The sequence below is a fragment of the Populus trichocarpa genome, chromosome 14 (genome assembly GCF_000002775.5).
Source record: "Populus trichocarpa isolate Nisqually-1 chromosome 14, P.trichocarpa_v4.1, whole genome shotgun sequence".
Lineage (NCBI taxonomy): Eukaryota > Viridiplantae > Streptophyta > Magnoliopsida > Malpighiales > Salicaceae > Populus > Populus trichocarpa.
In genome coordinates this window covers 11,141,773-11,158,679 of record NC_037298.2, presented here as the reverse complement: position 1 = coordinate 11,158,679, position 16,907 = coordinate 11,141,773, and the positions used below count along the sequence as shown (strand labels likewise).

General features: G+C 36.1%; 2 protein-coding genes across 6 annotated transcripts; both read right to left on the bottom strand.

The window, feature by feature from the left end:
* Window positions 1–118: 118 nt before the first annotated feature.
* LOC7468521 (nucleobase-ascorbate transporter 1) lies at window positions 119–6,185 on the bottom strand. Its single transcript, XM_002320445.4, has 14 exons — window positions 5,633–6,185; window positions 4,640–4,737; window positions 4,207–4,383; window positions 3,562–3,662; window positions 3,399–3,474; window positions 2,835–2,894; window positions 2,561–2,748; window positions 2,390–2,486; window positions 2,052–2,138; window positions 1,782–1,840; window positions 1,589–1,680; window positions 1,155–1,232; window positions 902–1,062; window positions 119–707 (listed from the first exon to the last, which is right to left on the bottom strand). Exons 1-14 carry the CDS (start codon window positions 5,709–5,711, stop codon window positions 495–497), a joined length of 1,566 nt encoding a protein of 521 aa, XP_002320481.1. The 5' UTR covers window positions 5,712–6,185; the 3' UTR covers window positions 119–494.
* An 876-nt stretch (window positions 6,186–7,061) lies between these two features.
* LOC7462079 (uncharacterized) lies at window positions 7,062–15,023 on the bottom strand. 5 transcript variants are annotated; one of them, XR_008057290.1, is made up of 12 exons: window positions 14,687–15,023; window positions 13,888–14,041; window positions 12,217–12,391; window positions 11,721–11,836; window positions 11,555–11,614; window positions 10,637–10,787; window positions 10,391–10,457; window positions 9,223–9,294; window positions 9,011–9,076; window positions 8,487–8,649; window positions 7,743–7,824; window positions 7,062–7,661 (listed from the first exon to the last, which is right to left on the bottom strand). XR_008057290.1 is itself a non-coding variant. In XM_052447033.1 (11 exons), the coding sequence occupies exons 1-10, from the start codon at window positions 14,870–14,872 to the stop codon at window positions 8,515–8,517; spliced, it is 1,182 nt and encodes a 393-aa protein (XP_052302993.1). In that variant the 5' UTR covers window positions 14,873–15,023; the 3' UTR covers window positions 7,062–7,661; window positions 8,487–8,514. The 5 variants fall into 5 exon arrangements, 4 of the variants coding, with proteins under 4 accessions (XP_052302993.1, XP_024441195.1, XP_052302992.1 ...); XM_052447033.1 differs by lacking the exon at window positions 7,743–7,824; XM_024585427.2 differs by lacking the exons at window positions 7,062–7,661; window positions 7,743–7,824 and adding an exon at window positions 7,855–8,320.
* Window positions 15,024–16,907: the final 1,884 nt, after the last annotated feature.

Sequence of the window (16,907 nt, the reverse complement as noted above, 5' to 3'; positions counted from 1 at the left end):
GAAAATCATTAAGGACTTGGACGAAAATGGCGTTTTAAGAACTAGCAATTGATGTTATGATAAAATATACTCGAAATCAAGCTGAACTGCTTAGAATTTTTAAAGCAGAAGCAGAAAATAAAAGGGGAATGATAATGCTACATGAAATTTGATTATCTTGACATGAAGGACTTGGACGAAAATGGAGTTGCCAAGGTCTTGAAAGGAAACTTCCCGCTGGGAGCTGAAACAAATTTGCCCCACATTGGAGTTGCAATTTATTTTCCTGCAACATCTAAAAGATTGAGCGAGGCTGAGAACTAATTTCCGTTCTTATTCCTTCTCAAGATATCAAATGCCTACAACCTGGACCTTGAGGTCCACAAAAGAATGTATCCTGCTAAGACACTTGTCAAATGATCTCGGATGTACATCTCTAAGAGAAAATGGAGCTTGATAATGTTAATTGAATTGGACAAGAGGATCATTGGCTCGGGTTACTCTGATGACTGTCCTTAAGTAGGTGGAAAGAACCTGTTGAGATTGAATGGCAGAGTGTAGAACTCCTCATTTCTGTTATCTCCCCTGAATGTTCTGAACTTTACCCACCATTGCATTCCTCTGTCTTTCTTTGACCTCTCCACCTCTATTGTGTTGTCGAGAAGCACCGCCACAATCAACCCCACTGTCGCTGGAGATGAGAATATGGCATTCAAAAAAGCATTAAACTGCAACAAGGCCAGATCTATCGTTAAACATTTGACAACAGTGGCTAAAAGTTTACAATGTATGATAAAAGGCAGGAAACAATTCGGATATCATGACGGAAATGCTCGTGTACCCAGATTTTATATGTCAATCTGTAAATGATCCTTGAATATATTTTCTCAAGGATACTCAAGTTTGAGTAAAGCATACTCACCCATCCAGCATGAGTATGGACGAGGCCGTTGTGTGTGGGATTCCAATATTCATTGAAGAACTGGGGGATAGAAATCCCAAGGAAGAGTGACAGCCCAGTAATAATGAGGTTTCGCATGGAATTCATGTTTGTGAACTGAAGAAATGACAGTCCCACTGAAGCTGAAAACAACAAGTTTGCGATAAGAATAAAACAAGTCCGCTAACAAGAAAAAATACAATCAGATAAACATACAAGTGAGGCAATGGCATACCAACAAGGCCAAAGAGAACGCAGTACAACGCTGCAAATATTGGGAAGGGTATGGATGCAAACACAGCTCCGAATTTCCCTGCAAGGAAATAAACGATTGAAGGAACCATTTATAGTGACAATTTAATTTTAATCGAGAAACCATCAAATCATAAACCAGTATAATTTCAACTTGCAACACAAAAACTGTCTTGAGCTGAACACTGCTCTCGGATTATGATCAGGAGGAGGCTTCATAGGAGTTGACAAAAAAAAGAAACGTAAAGTTACGGACTTAATTCCTAAAAGACGATTTGGAAAATGATTTCAAGATTGAGTTGGCTTGACATCTTAGTCTCTCATTAAAACTCCCCATGGATTCAACCAGAAAGGCACAGCACTCTTTTCCACAAGCCATGCCCAAAATATATTCATGCCTCAGAAGGTAATACAAACCTAAGATAGAGAAGAATATCATGAAGCCAGCAGATATTTGAACAACTCTGCGACTTCCAACTCGAGTTAGTCCAAGGAGTCCCACATTTTCTCTGAAAATCATAACCAAGTTTCCAGTCAATTTCCAAGACATGCTAAAACCAACATAAGGATCAAGGTACTGTTCCAGATGCCTCATTCAAGTATGTCTTACACAGAAACAGTGGAGCCAGTGCCTGTTCCAAACAGGCCGTCAAGCAATATGCCAATGCCCTGCCAAAGCAACAGAAAAATTGTTCAAGTCTCCAATAAAAAAACAACAGTTCCAGCCAGGAAAACAAGTTTGCTGAATATGTGTTGCAAGATTGTTCAAATTGTTGTCAATATTGTTGGTGATACCATTTCCTAGATGCTAGATTGAGCAAGCGAGAAGTTTCGATGACAGAAGATGCAGAGAGAGTAATATCTGTGCCAAATAACTCACTTGCCAGCCAATTCCTCTACTCAATACATATGCAGGAGGTGGAGTAGCAATAGCCAAACGAGATGCTGCCTTGTATGCACCTGTTGACTGCAGCATCAAATTTAAGAATGAGCTTGAGTTTGTCAGGAGACAAGGCCAGTAATGGAACTATATGATTTGATGTACAATTCAATGTTTTTCTACTTCAGTTTAAATTTCAAAATGCACCCGAGCATTTGAAGGTGTGAAGTGACATGATAAAGAACCAAACAGTAGTTCACATCAAACTATTCGAGAATGCAATATAGGGTACCATAAAGAAGATAATAACATGGCACTTTCCAAAACTAAAGATATACCTCGACCATAGACACAAGAACTGCGGACATCATGGCAAATGAGTGACCTGCTGAAAATGTTGGCGGGCCCCACTGCAGAGGGTATGGGAACTTGAACCTGAAGTAACATAATGCATTAAATTTCAAAACAAGTAAAAACACAGTAAGTTAGAGGAGTTGAATCTTTAATACCATGGGGCAGTAGATATAAGATTTGCCCTGTCTGTACGGCAACTATTTTGAGTTATTAATCGCTTCTCCCGGTAAGCTCCACTGGCAGTTAAAATGATAGCATATATCCAGACAAATGCAATGCAAATCAACACTGGAAATCGTTCAAATATTGGGAAGTTTCTTGATAGTCTTACGTGCTTCAGATACTGCAATTCCCAGAATCCAAACAATATGAAGGGAGGGAATGATTCATATTGAAAGAAAATGATTCCAGTTCTAAAGGACAACTTACTTGTGACAATCCAATAACTAACAACAGCATTGGGATCCCAATTTCCACACAATTACCCAACTGAAAAATAGCATGGCAAAATGAAAACCATTAATTTTTCCAAAAAAAAAAAAATATGGCAAAGAAGAAAAGCATGAGAGGAATGAGGTATCTATCTAGTATCATAATTATGAGGAATAAAGGTGCATAATGCTATCCTTAATAAGAATAATGTTGGATCTTCCTAGTTGAAAAGGAAATGTTGCACAAAAAATCAGGAAAAGTCTTTCAGGACTTCTATCGATCAAGGAAGATTCTATATTCTAAAATTCCAGAATGTTACCCTCATCAATAGGCTCTATAATAACCCAGATGCCAATAGAAAAATATAGCTTCTATGTCATTGAGAAAATGATGAGCTGGATCTTGAGAACTACAAAAAGGCAGCTTACATTTGCTATCCATGATAAATTAGAATACTAAATTAGCCTCAAGAAATGCAAAAACATCAAAGAGAGACACCTTCATGGCCAAACCAACCAATGCCAACTAAAAAAATATATAAAATTTCATTACTATACATACAGCAGGAAATCCTCTTTGAAACAATCCTAAACCAACCAATCCAACCACAGGTGCCATGCCAAGAGGACTGAAAAACCTGCAATTGAGACAAAACGATGATGAACAAAAGAAATGGTAAATTGGCAGTTCAGTCATCTCACATTTTCAAATTCTACCAAAGTACCTTGAAAACAAACCCCAAACTTGGCTATAACCCAGGATGATTTGTATGCTAGAGGCTACAATTAAAGCTCCTTGGATGGCTCGCATCGTTTGAATAAATCTCTGCAAACCAATCACATGGGAAGATCTCTTTCAATTACCCTACCAAGTAAAAGAGTTATAAGTATAACTTCTGCAAAGGGAATGAAATTGTGGAAGATCTAGGACTTCAACTACTATCAAGGTGACATTCATTTGGGTCCTCGATGCAACATGATTATGATGATTAAATATGAGGCTTGTATCCTTGCTCATTTTGTGAGAACCATTTGTTTTGTGACTTCGTTTATGAAAAATGACATTTCAAACATATGACATGAGGGATTTGGCATGGTGACTTCATGTAACAAGGCGGGTTTGCACTAACACATCTTCCTCACAAAAAGGTCAACATTTTTTTGGTGGCTCGATTCCAAAGTTTATTTAGCTAAAAACCCGAGGTAAAAGACAGCATTTAGCTCTCCAGGTTTATCAGTGTAAATACTTCCTAAGATTAGTTCTCTGCATTTCCAAATGCCAACGGCATAAAAAGTTGATCAACTGCTATTTTTGACATGGATCCCAACAGCGTGCAGACAAAGAACAAGGGGAAAATTGAGGAACTTACTTCATGACCATCTGTAATACGTTGCAAAGAGGTGTCTCTTATAATATAAGCAATAGGAACCACATAAGCATATGACCCTCCCACTACCGCCGGTAACCTCGTACCGAAAAGTGCTTGAAGAAGTGTGTTAATGCCAGCTACAAAGAGCAGAGTCTGTATTACCCGAGCTTTGTCACCCTGGTTGCATGAACAATGATAAAGTTCAAAAAGTCAAAACATAAAGACAACAGCTCAAGATCTACAACATTGACCAGTACTCCCACCAACCAAATCTTCTAGGTTAATATTCCTTCATGCAAGATTACCAAAAGTATCGAGGGAGTAGGTCCATCTCGACAAACATCCATTTTTGAAATAGCAAGTTCCTAAACCAAGAGTGAATAACAAAAGATGCAAGTCAAGCTGAAGGTAGTGTAATGGATAACATGCTTACATCAGTGCCGCCCATTGCCGGAACGAGTACAGAAGGGATCATTACGCTTGTTCCCAGCATTACAATGTAGTTTTGAAATGCTAATATGATGGTTTCAGCTGCAAATGAGAAAGTAAAGAAGACAGCTTAGCACATGAACATCAAGAGTTTCCATTCAAAAACAGAGATTCAACATCAGTTTCAATGTTTCATGCTTCAGTCAACATTTAAACACACTGCACAATTTTCAGCAAGTGTGCCATTGGGTTTTGCTGCGGGACCTGGTTCCATTGCAACCCAAATGAAACTGAAGTACATCCAACATTGAAAAATGAGATTGAATTCCGGCCAACCAACGTTTTAGATGGCTGCAAAAATATCCCATTCAGAACAAAGTATTATTTCAAGATGGATATGCAACTCCAGGTTTCCGAGTTCTTTTCCTAACAAAAACCAAAAAGGGTCCCACTACTGCGTTTTTTCTTTCCATTAAAAACCAGCAGCAGCTACCAATATTAATCACTTGTTTTCATGGGACCAAAATATTAAATAGTAGCTTTGCTTGCTAATTAACTATTCAATCTAAGGAGTTTCTGGCTAATTGCAAAGAAACTTGTTCACAGCTTCACTTAAGCAACCAAATGCAGCTCTTCCCATATTGGCTTTTTTTTTGGTACATCATCAATGCCAAGGAAAAGCCATAACAATCCCATTGAAAGAGAAAAGCGCGGTTGTTTGATAGCTACGAAAATCATTGGAAATTTTAAAAAAAAATACAGAAAGAAGGAAGCTTTGAAACGTCGTCTCATGTATATAGTTTCATCATCGTTAGCATTAAAAAAAAAAATCCGTTTTCTCCACTCCCACGTGTTTTACTCAAGTTCGTAATGCGGCAGAGAGTTATCTCAACTCGTTTGTATTTGTAGCTAAGCCATAACTTCATGCTACTCCAACAAACTCCTGAAACAGAAAAAAGCTAAGAGCACGAAAAACAGAGGGGGGGAGGGCACGTACCCCAAGGAGGGTTAGAGTCTATGCAGTATTCAAGGTCCTGGAGTTGATCCATGGGAGGGTGACTAATAATGTCTGCCATTATCGAAACCAGAACAAAGACTACAGAGATAAAAGATAAAGCAAGAAGAGAGGAAAAGTAGATGGATGATCAAGAAGACGAAGTTGAAGGAAGGAAGGAAGAAGGAACTTAGAACAAAGTAAAAGGACAGATATAAAGTGAACAAAAGCTAGCAAAAGTGAAGCAGCAGCAACAACAACATAAAAATTATAAACCCAAAAACACTCGGCGAGCCCTCAATGCGTGTGCACAGTAGTGTGCCTGTGGCACGTCTCAGCGCAACCCTCTCTTCCTTTTTCTTCTGAAGGACTACGTAGCTGGCTTTGAGTGAGTTGTGTATTGTTTTTTGAATGGGTCTTTGTAATTTCAAATCACCCTTGATTTTCTCCTTTAACTACCAGATAGCCATCCCGGACCCCTCTTTTGCACAACAGTCAAAAACACTTTTACCAGCTGGGTGAAACGGTGTCGTCTTAGATGATCAGAAGGACAATGATAGCCCACCCATCATTTCCTCCTCTCCTGTACGGCAATGCCACAATAAGATTTTGTGACGACGGTGGTGGTACCACTGCCCCTCGCCTACTGAGTTTGTCAGATGTGATTTTCGCAACCCTTCAAGTTACAAGTCATCAGTGGCCCTCTCGTCAGACATTAAAAAACCTTGTAAAAATTGATGTTTTTGTTTTTAGGGTGTTGTTTTTGTATTTTTAAAATTTATTTTTAATATTAAAAAATATAATTAAATTGTAATGAAAATAACGTGTCTAGTTGTTAAATAGATCAGATATTAAATTTACCTTTTAATAGTTACGAGATCAAATTTTTTTATAATTACTGGAGATTTATATGATGGTTAATTTCAAGACTCGTGAAATTAGTTAAGATGCATGTAAGTTGATTCGGATATATATATATATATATATATATATGTGGGAACTGTGATAATTTATGGACTGACTACACAAACAGCAAATGGGGATGAAAAGAGAGTAAGACCCAGCGGAAAATGGGAAAGAAGGTTGGCAGGCAGCCGAAATGAAAGCTGGTCTTAATTGTTAACAGGGATGTAGTTGACGCGTATTAAATGGCAAACTGTAACGTTACTAGGCTAACACTAAGGCCTGTAGCCTTCTCTGGTAGGGAATCTGTTTACATTGATTTTTTTTTTCTTTTTAATTTTTTTTTGGGGGGGGGGGGGGGGGATATGTGCTGAGCAAGGTAAGTGGCAATATGAAGATTAAGTGGAGGAAGAAGGGGTAGATTGGTCACGAAGAAGGGTGGTGGTGGCTGCTTTAGCTTTCGGTTCGGACCAACATTCTTATAGGCATCCCGCGATCGCGACACGTCCCCAAAATCTGATTCCCTCCCTTAACAAAAACTTTATTTATTAATAAAAAAAATAACGTTATTCTTGTACACGTGTTATTTCATTTTCGAACCTCACAAGATAAGAATCTGCCCCCACCTCTCTCGTCGCTCGAAAGGGTACCAGGGGGGCTTTTTTTCCAATCTCTTTTTTTCGAAAAGTAAATAAATATGCCGAAGCTCTTTCTATCTATTTTTTTTATTTGAAATTGGATTCATCAATTAGGTTTTCGTTTTTTTCCCTCCAAAATTCATTTATTCCCTTTTAAATATTATGAGAAACATTTTTTTCAAGGAAAGAAATAAGTTACGGAAGGATAAACCGAACATCCACAAGTTTTGGCACTTTTTTAGTCGTATCCTTCAAATTTGACGGAAACCTAATAGAAACACCTCATTTCAAAAGGAAAATTGTTGCAGGGAGATCCAACCCAAAATTAAGGGTTTAGAGACTAATTCGGAGATTTGTACTGTTTGGCCTCATTAATATTATTGTTATTCTTTTTTATTTTTCCTGATCGACTTCGACTCCTACGGCGACAGCCACCCCAACCGCATCGGATTGCAGTAAAGATATAATCCTCTGAAGGGTGTTATGAATGCCTGCATGCCGAGAATTTACGAGCCAATCAGACCCTTCGCTTTAAACATGCTGCACTCGCCAATCACGTTCAAGGAGCTTACGAGTTTCTGCTCACAAAGGAGTCTTGCCTCCTTTAAATGGTTTACATTCTTGCTGGAAAGGGGAAACCAGCAGCATTTTTCCCTTGCAAAAACCATCGTTATATCATCTGAAGAATACTAATTCCGAGATCTAGTTATCGGTTAACTTCGATTAATTAGATCACACAATCGACAACAAAAACAGGGAAAGAAAGAATAGAAACCATTACACACTCGCAGCATCACCCCCGATTTATCTGGGTGCAGGAGGGACTGCATCCTCCTTGATAATGGGCATTCCAACTCATCCCAAAAAGGAAAAAACACTCTTACACCCCTCTTTGCCAGGAAATGATGTAAATACTCTATTATTTGGCAGAAAGGATAAAAAAGATCCTTTTAATCCTTCTGCACTTGTAATTTCCAATCCTCCCAATTTCTGGTCTGTAATTTTCAATGCTCTCGATTGGATGGATTGACTCTCTCATCTTTCCCCTTTTTTATTAGTCAAATAACTGAATGAATGCTAATCCATCCATTCTTTCACTTTACCTCATCCATCCCTCCTAACAAACATAGCTTTAGGGTAAGCTCCTACCCTATCATAAGCAGATGCATAATTATAATTGCAGGTTAAATCTATCAATGGGCACGAAAAAAAGATGCTTACAACATAGCCAGAAAGTACTGAGGCAAAGATGATAAAAATAATAATAAATAAAAAAACTAGATTGAAATTCAAGCTTTCAAAACTGGTGAGCATACCTTCCAGAAGACAGAAATGTTCAATCTTTCACTCCATCTCTTTTTCAGGTCCAATATATATGGTACAACACACTGAAATTAAGATAAGCAAACATCCAACCAATCCACCAAAAGATGGAGTTATCCTCCATGAACCAATCCCCCATAACTGTGATAAGGCAACCTGAAAGACAGGAGAACATATAGTTAGCAGACAATCATTTTTTACCTGTTGCTCAAATGTAACTAAATGAAAACCGAGTGAAATTCTACGTTCATGTCTATACACATGTTGAACAACTAGGAGGTGGCATTTTATATTTTGTTTACTAGCCAACATGACGGGTGATAAGTTTGAGTATTGGTATTTCAAGCAAAAATGTTTCCTGCCTTGGATTCAGAACTCTGAATTCAGCATAGCATTTGTATCCTGTTTGCCATGGTGATATATTTATATATATATATATATATATATATATATATATATAGAGAGAGAGAGAGAGAGGAGGCGGGGTTGGGGGGGATAACTTTTAACAAAACAGTACCTCCATGTACAGGACATTTGCAGCTTTGCTGGTCTTCTCAAGCTGAAGTCCGCGGGCAAAAAACACCTAGAACAGAGCACAAACATATGAAGCCAGTGCCAAAACAATCAGAAATCTGAGTTGACAAGCTATGCTCTACTCTTGAAATTACAGGACCATTGTTTGGGTGCTAAAAGGCAAGCATGAATATGAATTAGAGTTTAAAGTTGTACCTCTGCAGAGAAGGACAGAAGACCAAGTATAAGCATAAGAAAAAAAGTGTAAAAATTTGGGAGCACGAATTCCTGCAATATGAAAATAGAACTCATTATTTACAAACAACCAAAGGTACAAACATGTATAGCATAAAGCTGAACAGATAAAGACGCAATTGCTTGCTGTAATGGTCTTGTCTTGAGCTTGCAAGCTCATGGGTGCGACATGCTCAGTTATTAAATGCAGCTACTTCATGCAAATATGCATTTTGATGGAAATTTGAAAATTACAAATGTCAATTCTTTTGAAATCATTAATATTTATTCTATTCATAGCCAAAACTTGTTAATGCTTACCTAATGCGGGGTAAGAATAATCAACATAAAGGGTCGGCGGGTCGAGCATGAATTTGATAAATAGATTAGCTTTGGAAAACCATTTAGAAAGAAAAAGATTAGCTAGGGAAAATGGAGGAATTCTAAGACACTTATAAATCATTAAGCACTCCCTCAACTAGATGCTAAGAATTTGTGTGACAAAATCATGTCTTTTATTCTTTTCCTTTTGCATGCCCTCAAGAGGCGGCTGTGAAGATTTGAAAAATATGCTGTAACGTGTGTTATTACAAGCCATGCATTTAGCTATAGATAATTACAGGTTGGTGACCTCTCTAGTCAATACAAAGTAGCACTGGAGAATGATTCGTTTCCTAAATGGCATTTAAGATACACTGTGTATCTTTATCCTGTTCACTTTTCACAGGGTTGAGAGTAGGCAGAGTAAATGCATTCATCAGGCTTTGCACATAGCTTGCCGTGGTGGGCTATCACATCAGTGCCTCTACTCAAGAATGGTTCATGATTACATATCTTCTTAACTAAAAAATTCCAACGTGCAACTATCTAGGCTATTGGGTTAGGACTACTTTAAAAGAAATTTCAAGTGCATGTTTCTATAATAATAAACTTCAATAGTGACCATCACAATTAGCAAAAGAGCATATGTTTAATGTGAAAAGGTAATGGCAAAACGCCTGCAATGTTACAAGCAGCCAAGGTAATGTTGGGATTTTAGGCTGCAAAGCCCATTGTGAAGGAATACAATGACACATATAACCCGGAGGAATTTCAGGATTGAAACACATAAGCAAAAACTTGTGTATATTAAGAATGTCATGTAACATACCTCAAAGGCAAATGCACACATTCCTGTGGCAGGGGTAGCCAGTATGCCAAATGAAAAAACAGTGGCCCTAAAATAGGAATAAAGGAAGACAAAATAGCAAGGTTTAATACAAGAGCAAGGTACATAACTAATTGCATGGAAAGAAATGAAATTACTATATAAGAAAAGAGAAACAGCTGGACTAGAGTTGCAGAAGGTAAAACATGAGCATCATCTGAGATCCATAAAACAAGTCGGTAATCTTACAAAGGTTGATCAGATGCCTTTGCACCTGCCTTTACAAGGCAGTAGCTGATTCCACCAGTTATTGATGAGAACAAAGCAACCAGCACTGTTAATACATGGTTCCTGCCCATGATGGCTATATAATTTGTTTCCCCAACTCTAAGTAATGCTCCTGTCACAAATTGAACAAGTTAAATAACAGATAAGTCAATGAGCAATGACTAACAATTCAATCAAAAGAGAAGCAATTGAAGGTTAAACTAGCGGCCTCATTGCAGAATGCAACTATGTCTAAAACCCACTGCACATAAAGCTACAAACAAATTTTAAAGGACATGGAATCAAAGAAGAGGGAAGGAATTGTTTTGTTCCCTGTTACATGACCATTTCTTATGCAAGCATTGGACCTGCTAACATTGGAAGAACATTGGAGGTTATCTAATACACCAGCTTCATTAAATGGCCTAAAATGTTGCCATCGATAAATGCATTAGTATGTCTTTCCTTTATAAAAATGCACATTCAGGATTGGCAGAAATCAAAGTTGGGAATGGCCTCACGGATTATTATCCTTCTGCATCAGAAGCATTATGATGTCCTCTGTCCTCAGTCTAGGAATGGTCGAAAATAAGTAATAGATGGAGAGACAGAGAGGAGGGGCAAAGAAAAAGTGGTAAAGAGAGAGTTAATGATGCAGTACACATTCCATAGTCCCAGATTGCTCTCCTTTAGGAATACCAATACCATCTGCATGGAGCATGCAGCGGCAACCTAAGCATGAACAGAGTAGAGCTTAAAATGAAAAGGCAAGGGAATTTACTAACATCATTGAGATTCCTGACAAAATAAAATAGTGAAAATAATTGATTCAGTCCCTAAATATTTAACACATCCATTCTCGGCACAGGATAAGAGGTTTTTGTTAACTCACTTCTCTACCTTGTGTAGTAAGTATCTGTCTAAAAATGAAGAGCACGCCAAAGAAACTGCACGCAAGACCTGCAAAATGAACAGCAACAAGCTAAGAATTTACCTTGCATTGCACACATAGTAGTTTAATTTTTCTATTGAAAATAATAAGAAAAATGAAGAAATACTGCTATACCTCCAACATCAACAATTTTCAACTTCTCATGCAAAATTATTCGTGCCACAATTGAAGCCATAATTGGAGTTGTGAAGCTTAATACAATAGCCTGGGACAAAGGTAACCTTCGAATGCTGAAAGGACAAAAATAGGTGGTTAGCTAGTAGTTTATGCACAAGTTTGGGACTTTAAGAGCTAAAGAAGAATGTTTTAAAGCATGGTAGAGCAGGCAATGCATTGCTTCTCTAGCAACAAGAAAACATTCAAAAAAATATCTCTTCTATTAAGCAAATCTGTCATTAACACCTCATGTAGGAAGGTAATTTTGCAGTGAAACATCTATGGTCATCTGATCTTAGCAATTAGATTGCATGATTAGGATGAAGAAAGTACTCTGACAATATATCTCATCAAGAAATACAAAACTAACATGACGCAAAGAATTCATTTCTAATGAGCAATGAAAATAAGTAGTGAATTACAAAGAGGAGCAAGGACATGAAGTGAAACTTACCAATAAATAAAACTCAACAATGAGAGGCATCCAGTTAAGGCTCTTGAAAAGAGAAATTTCCTAGCATGTGCTGGTCCAAATATTGGCTGTCCGTTTCCTCTCAACCACAGATATGACAATATCAGGGTTATTGTACATCTTGCAAATGCAGTCTCAAACAACGGAATTGACTGAGCTGCCATTACAATTTATAATAATAAGGAAAAGAATCATTAAAACTAGAATAAAAATGATAGCCTAATAAATTTCCATATAGGTGGTATTCTCAAATTGAAAAGCTTTAACAACCACACAACTTCCATTCCTCCAACCTGCCCCAAAATTTGACCCAGGAATCGCAAGAAATCACATGTGAAAACTCAAATATATTCATATTGAATGTAACTTGTATACCAACCACAAGTAAACCATGTTCAATGAAAAGTTTACCATGGTTCTGTGACCATATGCTATCTGTGGTCTTGCTGAATGCTAGAAAATTTAGAATAGCTTAAAATTCCCTTCCAAACTCGTAAAACACTAAGAGCTCTCCCAGCAGGTTCTTCATCCCATAATCTCATATCCCAAATGCATTGTTATGGCATCAACCCTCATTGATATGACATGACAGTTCAGGATCCAGTTATTACAATCAAACTAAATACCACATTGTTGCGAAGAAAAAGAAGCTTGTACCCCAAGTCAAGGCACGAATAACTAATTTACTGCCATCATTTATTCTTGAAACTTTGAACATCCTGTGAGGCTCACCTATGAGCCAAAAACAAAATATCATGACTTACATCTATTGTTCTAACTTTTAGGTCAGCAAAACTAAATAAATGGATTTCAGATCTAAAACCTAACTCTCATATCATGACTTACATCTAATGTTCTAACTTTTAGACCTAACTCTCATATCATGACTTACATCTAATGTTCTAACTTTTAGGTCAGCAAAACTAAATAAATGCATTTCAGATCTAAAACCTAACTCTCATTTAGTTTCATTTGTAGAACCATCCAGTGTAGATCATTGTTTCAAGAGTACTTAAGAGAAACTATTTATCATTAGAAGTTCTCCCATTTATAAGGAATCAAGACCACCATCCACTAGTTACTTTCCCTAGAAAATTAATAGTTACATGTTATTTAATGAAGTAGGTACCACTTTAAAAGGTAGGTACATGTTTTCTTTATGGATAAATCCTTAAAAACTTATATAAACAAGCAATCTGAATAAAAATCAGATCTAACCATGGAAGGAAAAAAAGAAAAAAAGATTTTCTTCAAATCTTTTTTTGTGTACAATGGAATTGGAAGCATGCTCTAAGAATGGAGGGTCATTCTTACATGTCATACTAAAATTCTTGTGAAAAACATGCTGCCAAAACTTGTTTTATGTCAGAGATAAGTTTCAAAGTTTTCACAGCAAAAAGTTTTAGAAAACAGTACCAGACAATCCCAAGATATTTGGTTCAACCATACATACATAAGCTCCACGTCATGTACAATACATAAACTGATGTACAATTACTGAAAAACTATTCTCCTTCCATTTTGTCTAATAATTCTCCACTTAGTCACCAATTTTTGACTCCATATAAAATTCTATTACATTAAAAATGCTCAAAGTATGTTCTTAGAGCAGAAACTCATGTTCAATTATAAAAGGGTAAATAGCTTACTCACCAGAGAAAAAATCAGAAAGAACTTCCATGACAAAGTAGATGGTTGATGATATGGCCACACATAATAGACCAGAGTATCTCGATCCACCCCATATCCACAAAACAAACTGTGTTACCGGAAATGTCTCTATATCAGGTATTTTTGTCCCTTGCTCCTGCAAAGAAATACAAAATAACCATTGTTCACTTCTCTAATTTTTTTCCCCTTTCATTCATACTTCAAACACTAACGAAAAGAGCCTATGAAAACAGATGATGAATTACTCCAAAATGTCCGAAACACTTTTTTCCACGCATATTTTTTTGTCTAGTGTTTGCACAAAAAAAGGACTCAATTGTTAATCACAGTGGCCGATGTGTGTCCCAACAATCTTCAGCCATGAAAAACACCACTGATTCCCCAGTTCATTTCCTGCTGCTCTGTTGATAATATCAGCTTTAACTTTCTTTCTTTCTATCCTTTTTCTTTTACGAGCCAAAAGGCTGGGGTTACTCAGCTAATTTCTTGTACTAGCCCTCCTTCAAATATGGGAAAAGTGAAAAATAAAAACTCTTTTATTTTGTTGATAAATGAAAACTGCTCTTTTGCCTAAATGGGTGACAATTAGAATCTGAAACAGCGAAGTTTGAAAGTTTCTGTCAAAAATAAACAACACACATCTCCAGCATTCTCCTATAACTCCACTTAAATCGTTCTAAATAAAAAATCAAAACATTGAAATCAAATTTCCACAAATCACCAATAAATTAAAGAATGGTTACAAATTGAAAGAACGAAAAGAAATAGAGAGTAAAAATACTCTAGGTTTTCTGCGAGAGTGAGACACGGAGAAGATGTTGATCTTAGGCTTCAAAAGAGGAGTTATCTCCTCTGAGGCCAAGACGGCACCATCGCCACTGATTTCATCGGGAACCAGTTCTGATGCTGAAGCGTCGCACACGATCAGCTCCACCGCATCGTGATCTCCGTCGCTGATCTCCGCCATCAATTTTAAACCCTGGCTAGAAATCGATGGAGCCAGCGAAAGCGAAGAGAAAATGGTTTTTCTTCTTCCTGTCGCTTGAATTGAAAGCTGAACGTGATGCCTAAACGGTCAAGTTGGTGTGCATCGTTGACGTGTCCCTTGGAAACTTCTGTATTATAATTTTTAAACTTTATAACTAATTTTATTTATGTATGGCTAAATTATACGAGTCCCTGAACTTTTGGTCAAACGTAAATTAGTCTATTAACTAAAATAGTTTTTAAAATACTACCTTGAACTTTCGTAATTGTTTCGGTTAGTCCTTATGTCAAGAATTCTGTCATGGATCCATCAAAATATCTCTTAAATTAAAGTTTATTTTATCCATCTTAAAAGCAAAATATAAGGAAAATAAATGTATTTAAGAGCAAACTTGTGGTAGATGGCTGGTTCTTTATTTTCCCCTTTAAAGATTCTTGACTCTCCTTTATATTCATAATTCCATGATTTTGAGCGTGCTAGAGTGTGGTTACAGTTGTTTTTTAAAGTGTTTTTATTTGGAAATATATTAAAATAATATTTTTTTTATTTTTTAAAAATCATTTTTGATATCATCATATCAAAATAATCTGAAAACACTAAAAAAAAATATTAATTTGAAGTAAAGAAAAAAATAAAAAAAATTCAATTTTTTTAAAAACGTTTTTAAAACGCAAAAATAAATAGGGCCAAGTTTTTAAAATTTCAATTTTTTTCAAAAATATTTTTAAAACGCAAAAATAAACAGGACAAGTGTTTTGATTTTTCAAATTCTTATCATAAGAAAATAATTCAATTTCTCCTTCTCATGTTTTTCCATCACATCTTTTTCCTATATACGAATTTCATCATGGATGAAATACCAATTTCAATTAATTGACAATAAATCGTTTTGTCAATTTACTTGGTTCATATAAGATTTGAGCCAACTCAATCAAACTATGGTTAGCATCATTTTCTTGACTTGACTCATTAAATTCGAATACACGAACAACAAAGTTTAATTTATATATAAAAAAAAAAAACCCAGAAATTAATAATCCCTTTTCTTTCTATTTTGCCTGGAGGAATCTACTACACCATATTGATAAAAGTGTGGTCAAGCCAGAGTATTGTTTAAACCTCAAATTCATTGGTCCAATGTAACTAGTGACTAGACATTGAAGAAAGCCAACAAAGGTAAAAAGATTCGAAAAGGCTTAAACTAGACTGAAAGGTGAAGAAATATTTTTAATTAGAATTGTTAAAAACCTCTAAAAAATTATGGTTTTCTCAAGGTTGTTATGAGTTTGAAATGATAGAATATTAGATTTTAATGATTGAAAACCTATAAAAACAAGTTTTTGAAAAAGATTTTCAAACCCTTATAAAAGCTTGGAGTTTCGGATCTGTTTGGGAGTGTGATTCTGGTTGTTTTTTAAAGTATTTTTCATTCTGAAATGTATTAAAATGATGTTTTTTTATTTTTAAAAAATTATTTTTGAGATCAGCGTATCAAACGATCCAAATATTAAAAAATAATAATTTTTATAAAAAAAATTGATTTTTTTTAAAACGCTTTTTGTATATATATATGTTTAGTAATAGAGAATACTTGAATTTAAGTCAGATAATAACTTACCTTGAAATTAAAAGTTTTTTATATAGCCTTAACTCATGTGGGTGGTGTTCATATAAAAGTAACATGGACAATGTGCCTTGTCACGTATAATCTTGAATTAATGGAGAATTAAAGCTCGAAGAGACAATTGAGACTTGCAAAAGCTTGCCTAATATCGTGCGCATGTGTGTTGTAGTAAATAGACCAACCTTGACTAGAGAAAAGTGTATTCAAATATAGTAATTGATCAAATCATTTTTTTTGGACTTATTGGGCCTTGGATGTTTTGGACTTATTGGGCCATCAATGTTTCTAGGAGCCCAAACGGATCAAATCGTTTTTCCAAAACATAATTGCTTCGAGGATATAAACCTCGAGATTTATAAAGGATGCATAAGAGAGTGGTTGTGATTGTTT

Bases quoted from the DNA above. Each gene is read 5' to 3' on its own strand.
- LOC7468521 (XM_002320445.4), bottom strand. From the start codon at position 5,711: ATGGCAGACATTATTAGTCACCCTCCCATGGATCAACTCCAGGACCTT. The intron at 2,749-2,834 runs GTAAGTTGTCCT...TGGGAATTGCAG, and splicing joins TAGTTATTGGATTGTCACAA to TATCTGAAGCACGTAAGACT. The intron at 1,841-2,051 runs GTGAGTTATTTG...TTGCTTTGGCAG, and splicing joins GTAGAGGAATTGGCTGGCAA to GGCATTGGCATATTGCTTGA.
- LOC7462079 (XM_052447033.1), bottom strand. From the start codon at position 14,872: ATGGCGGAGATCAGCGACGGAGATCACGATGCGGTGGAGCTGATCGTG. The intron at 10,458-10,636 runs GTAAGATTACCG...TTCCTATTTTAG, and splicing joins AAGGCATCTGATCAACCTTT to GGCCACTGTTTTTTCATTTG. The intron at 8,650-9,010 runs GTACTGTTTTGT...CCTGTCTTTCAG, and splicing joins CAAATGTCCTGTACATGGAG to GTTGCCTTATCACAGTTATG.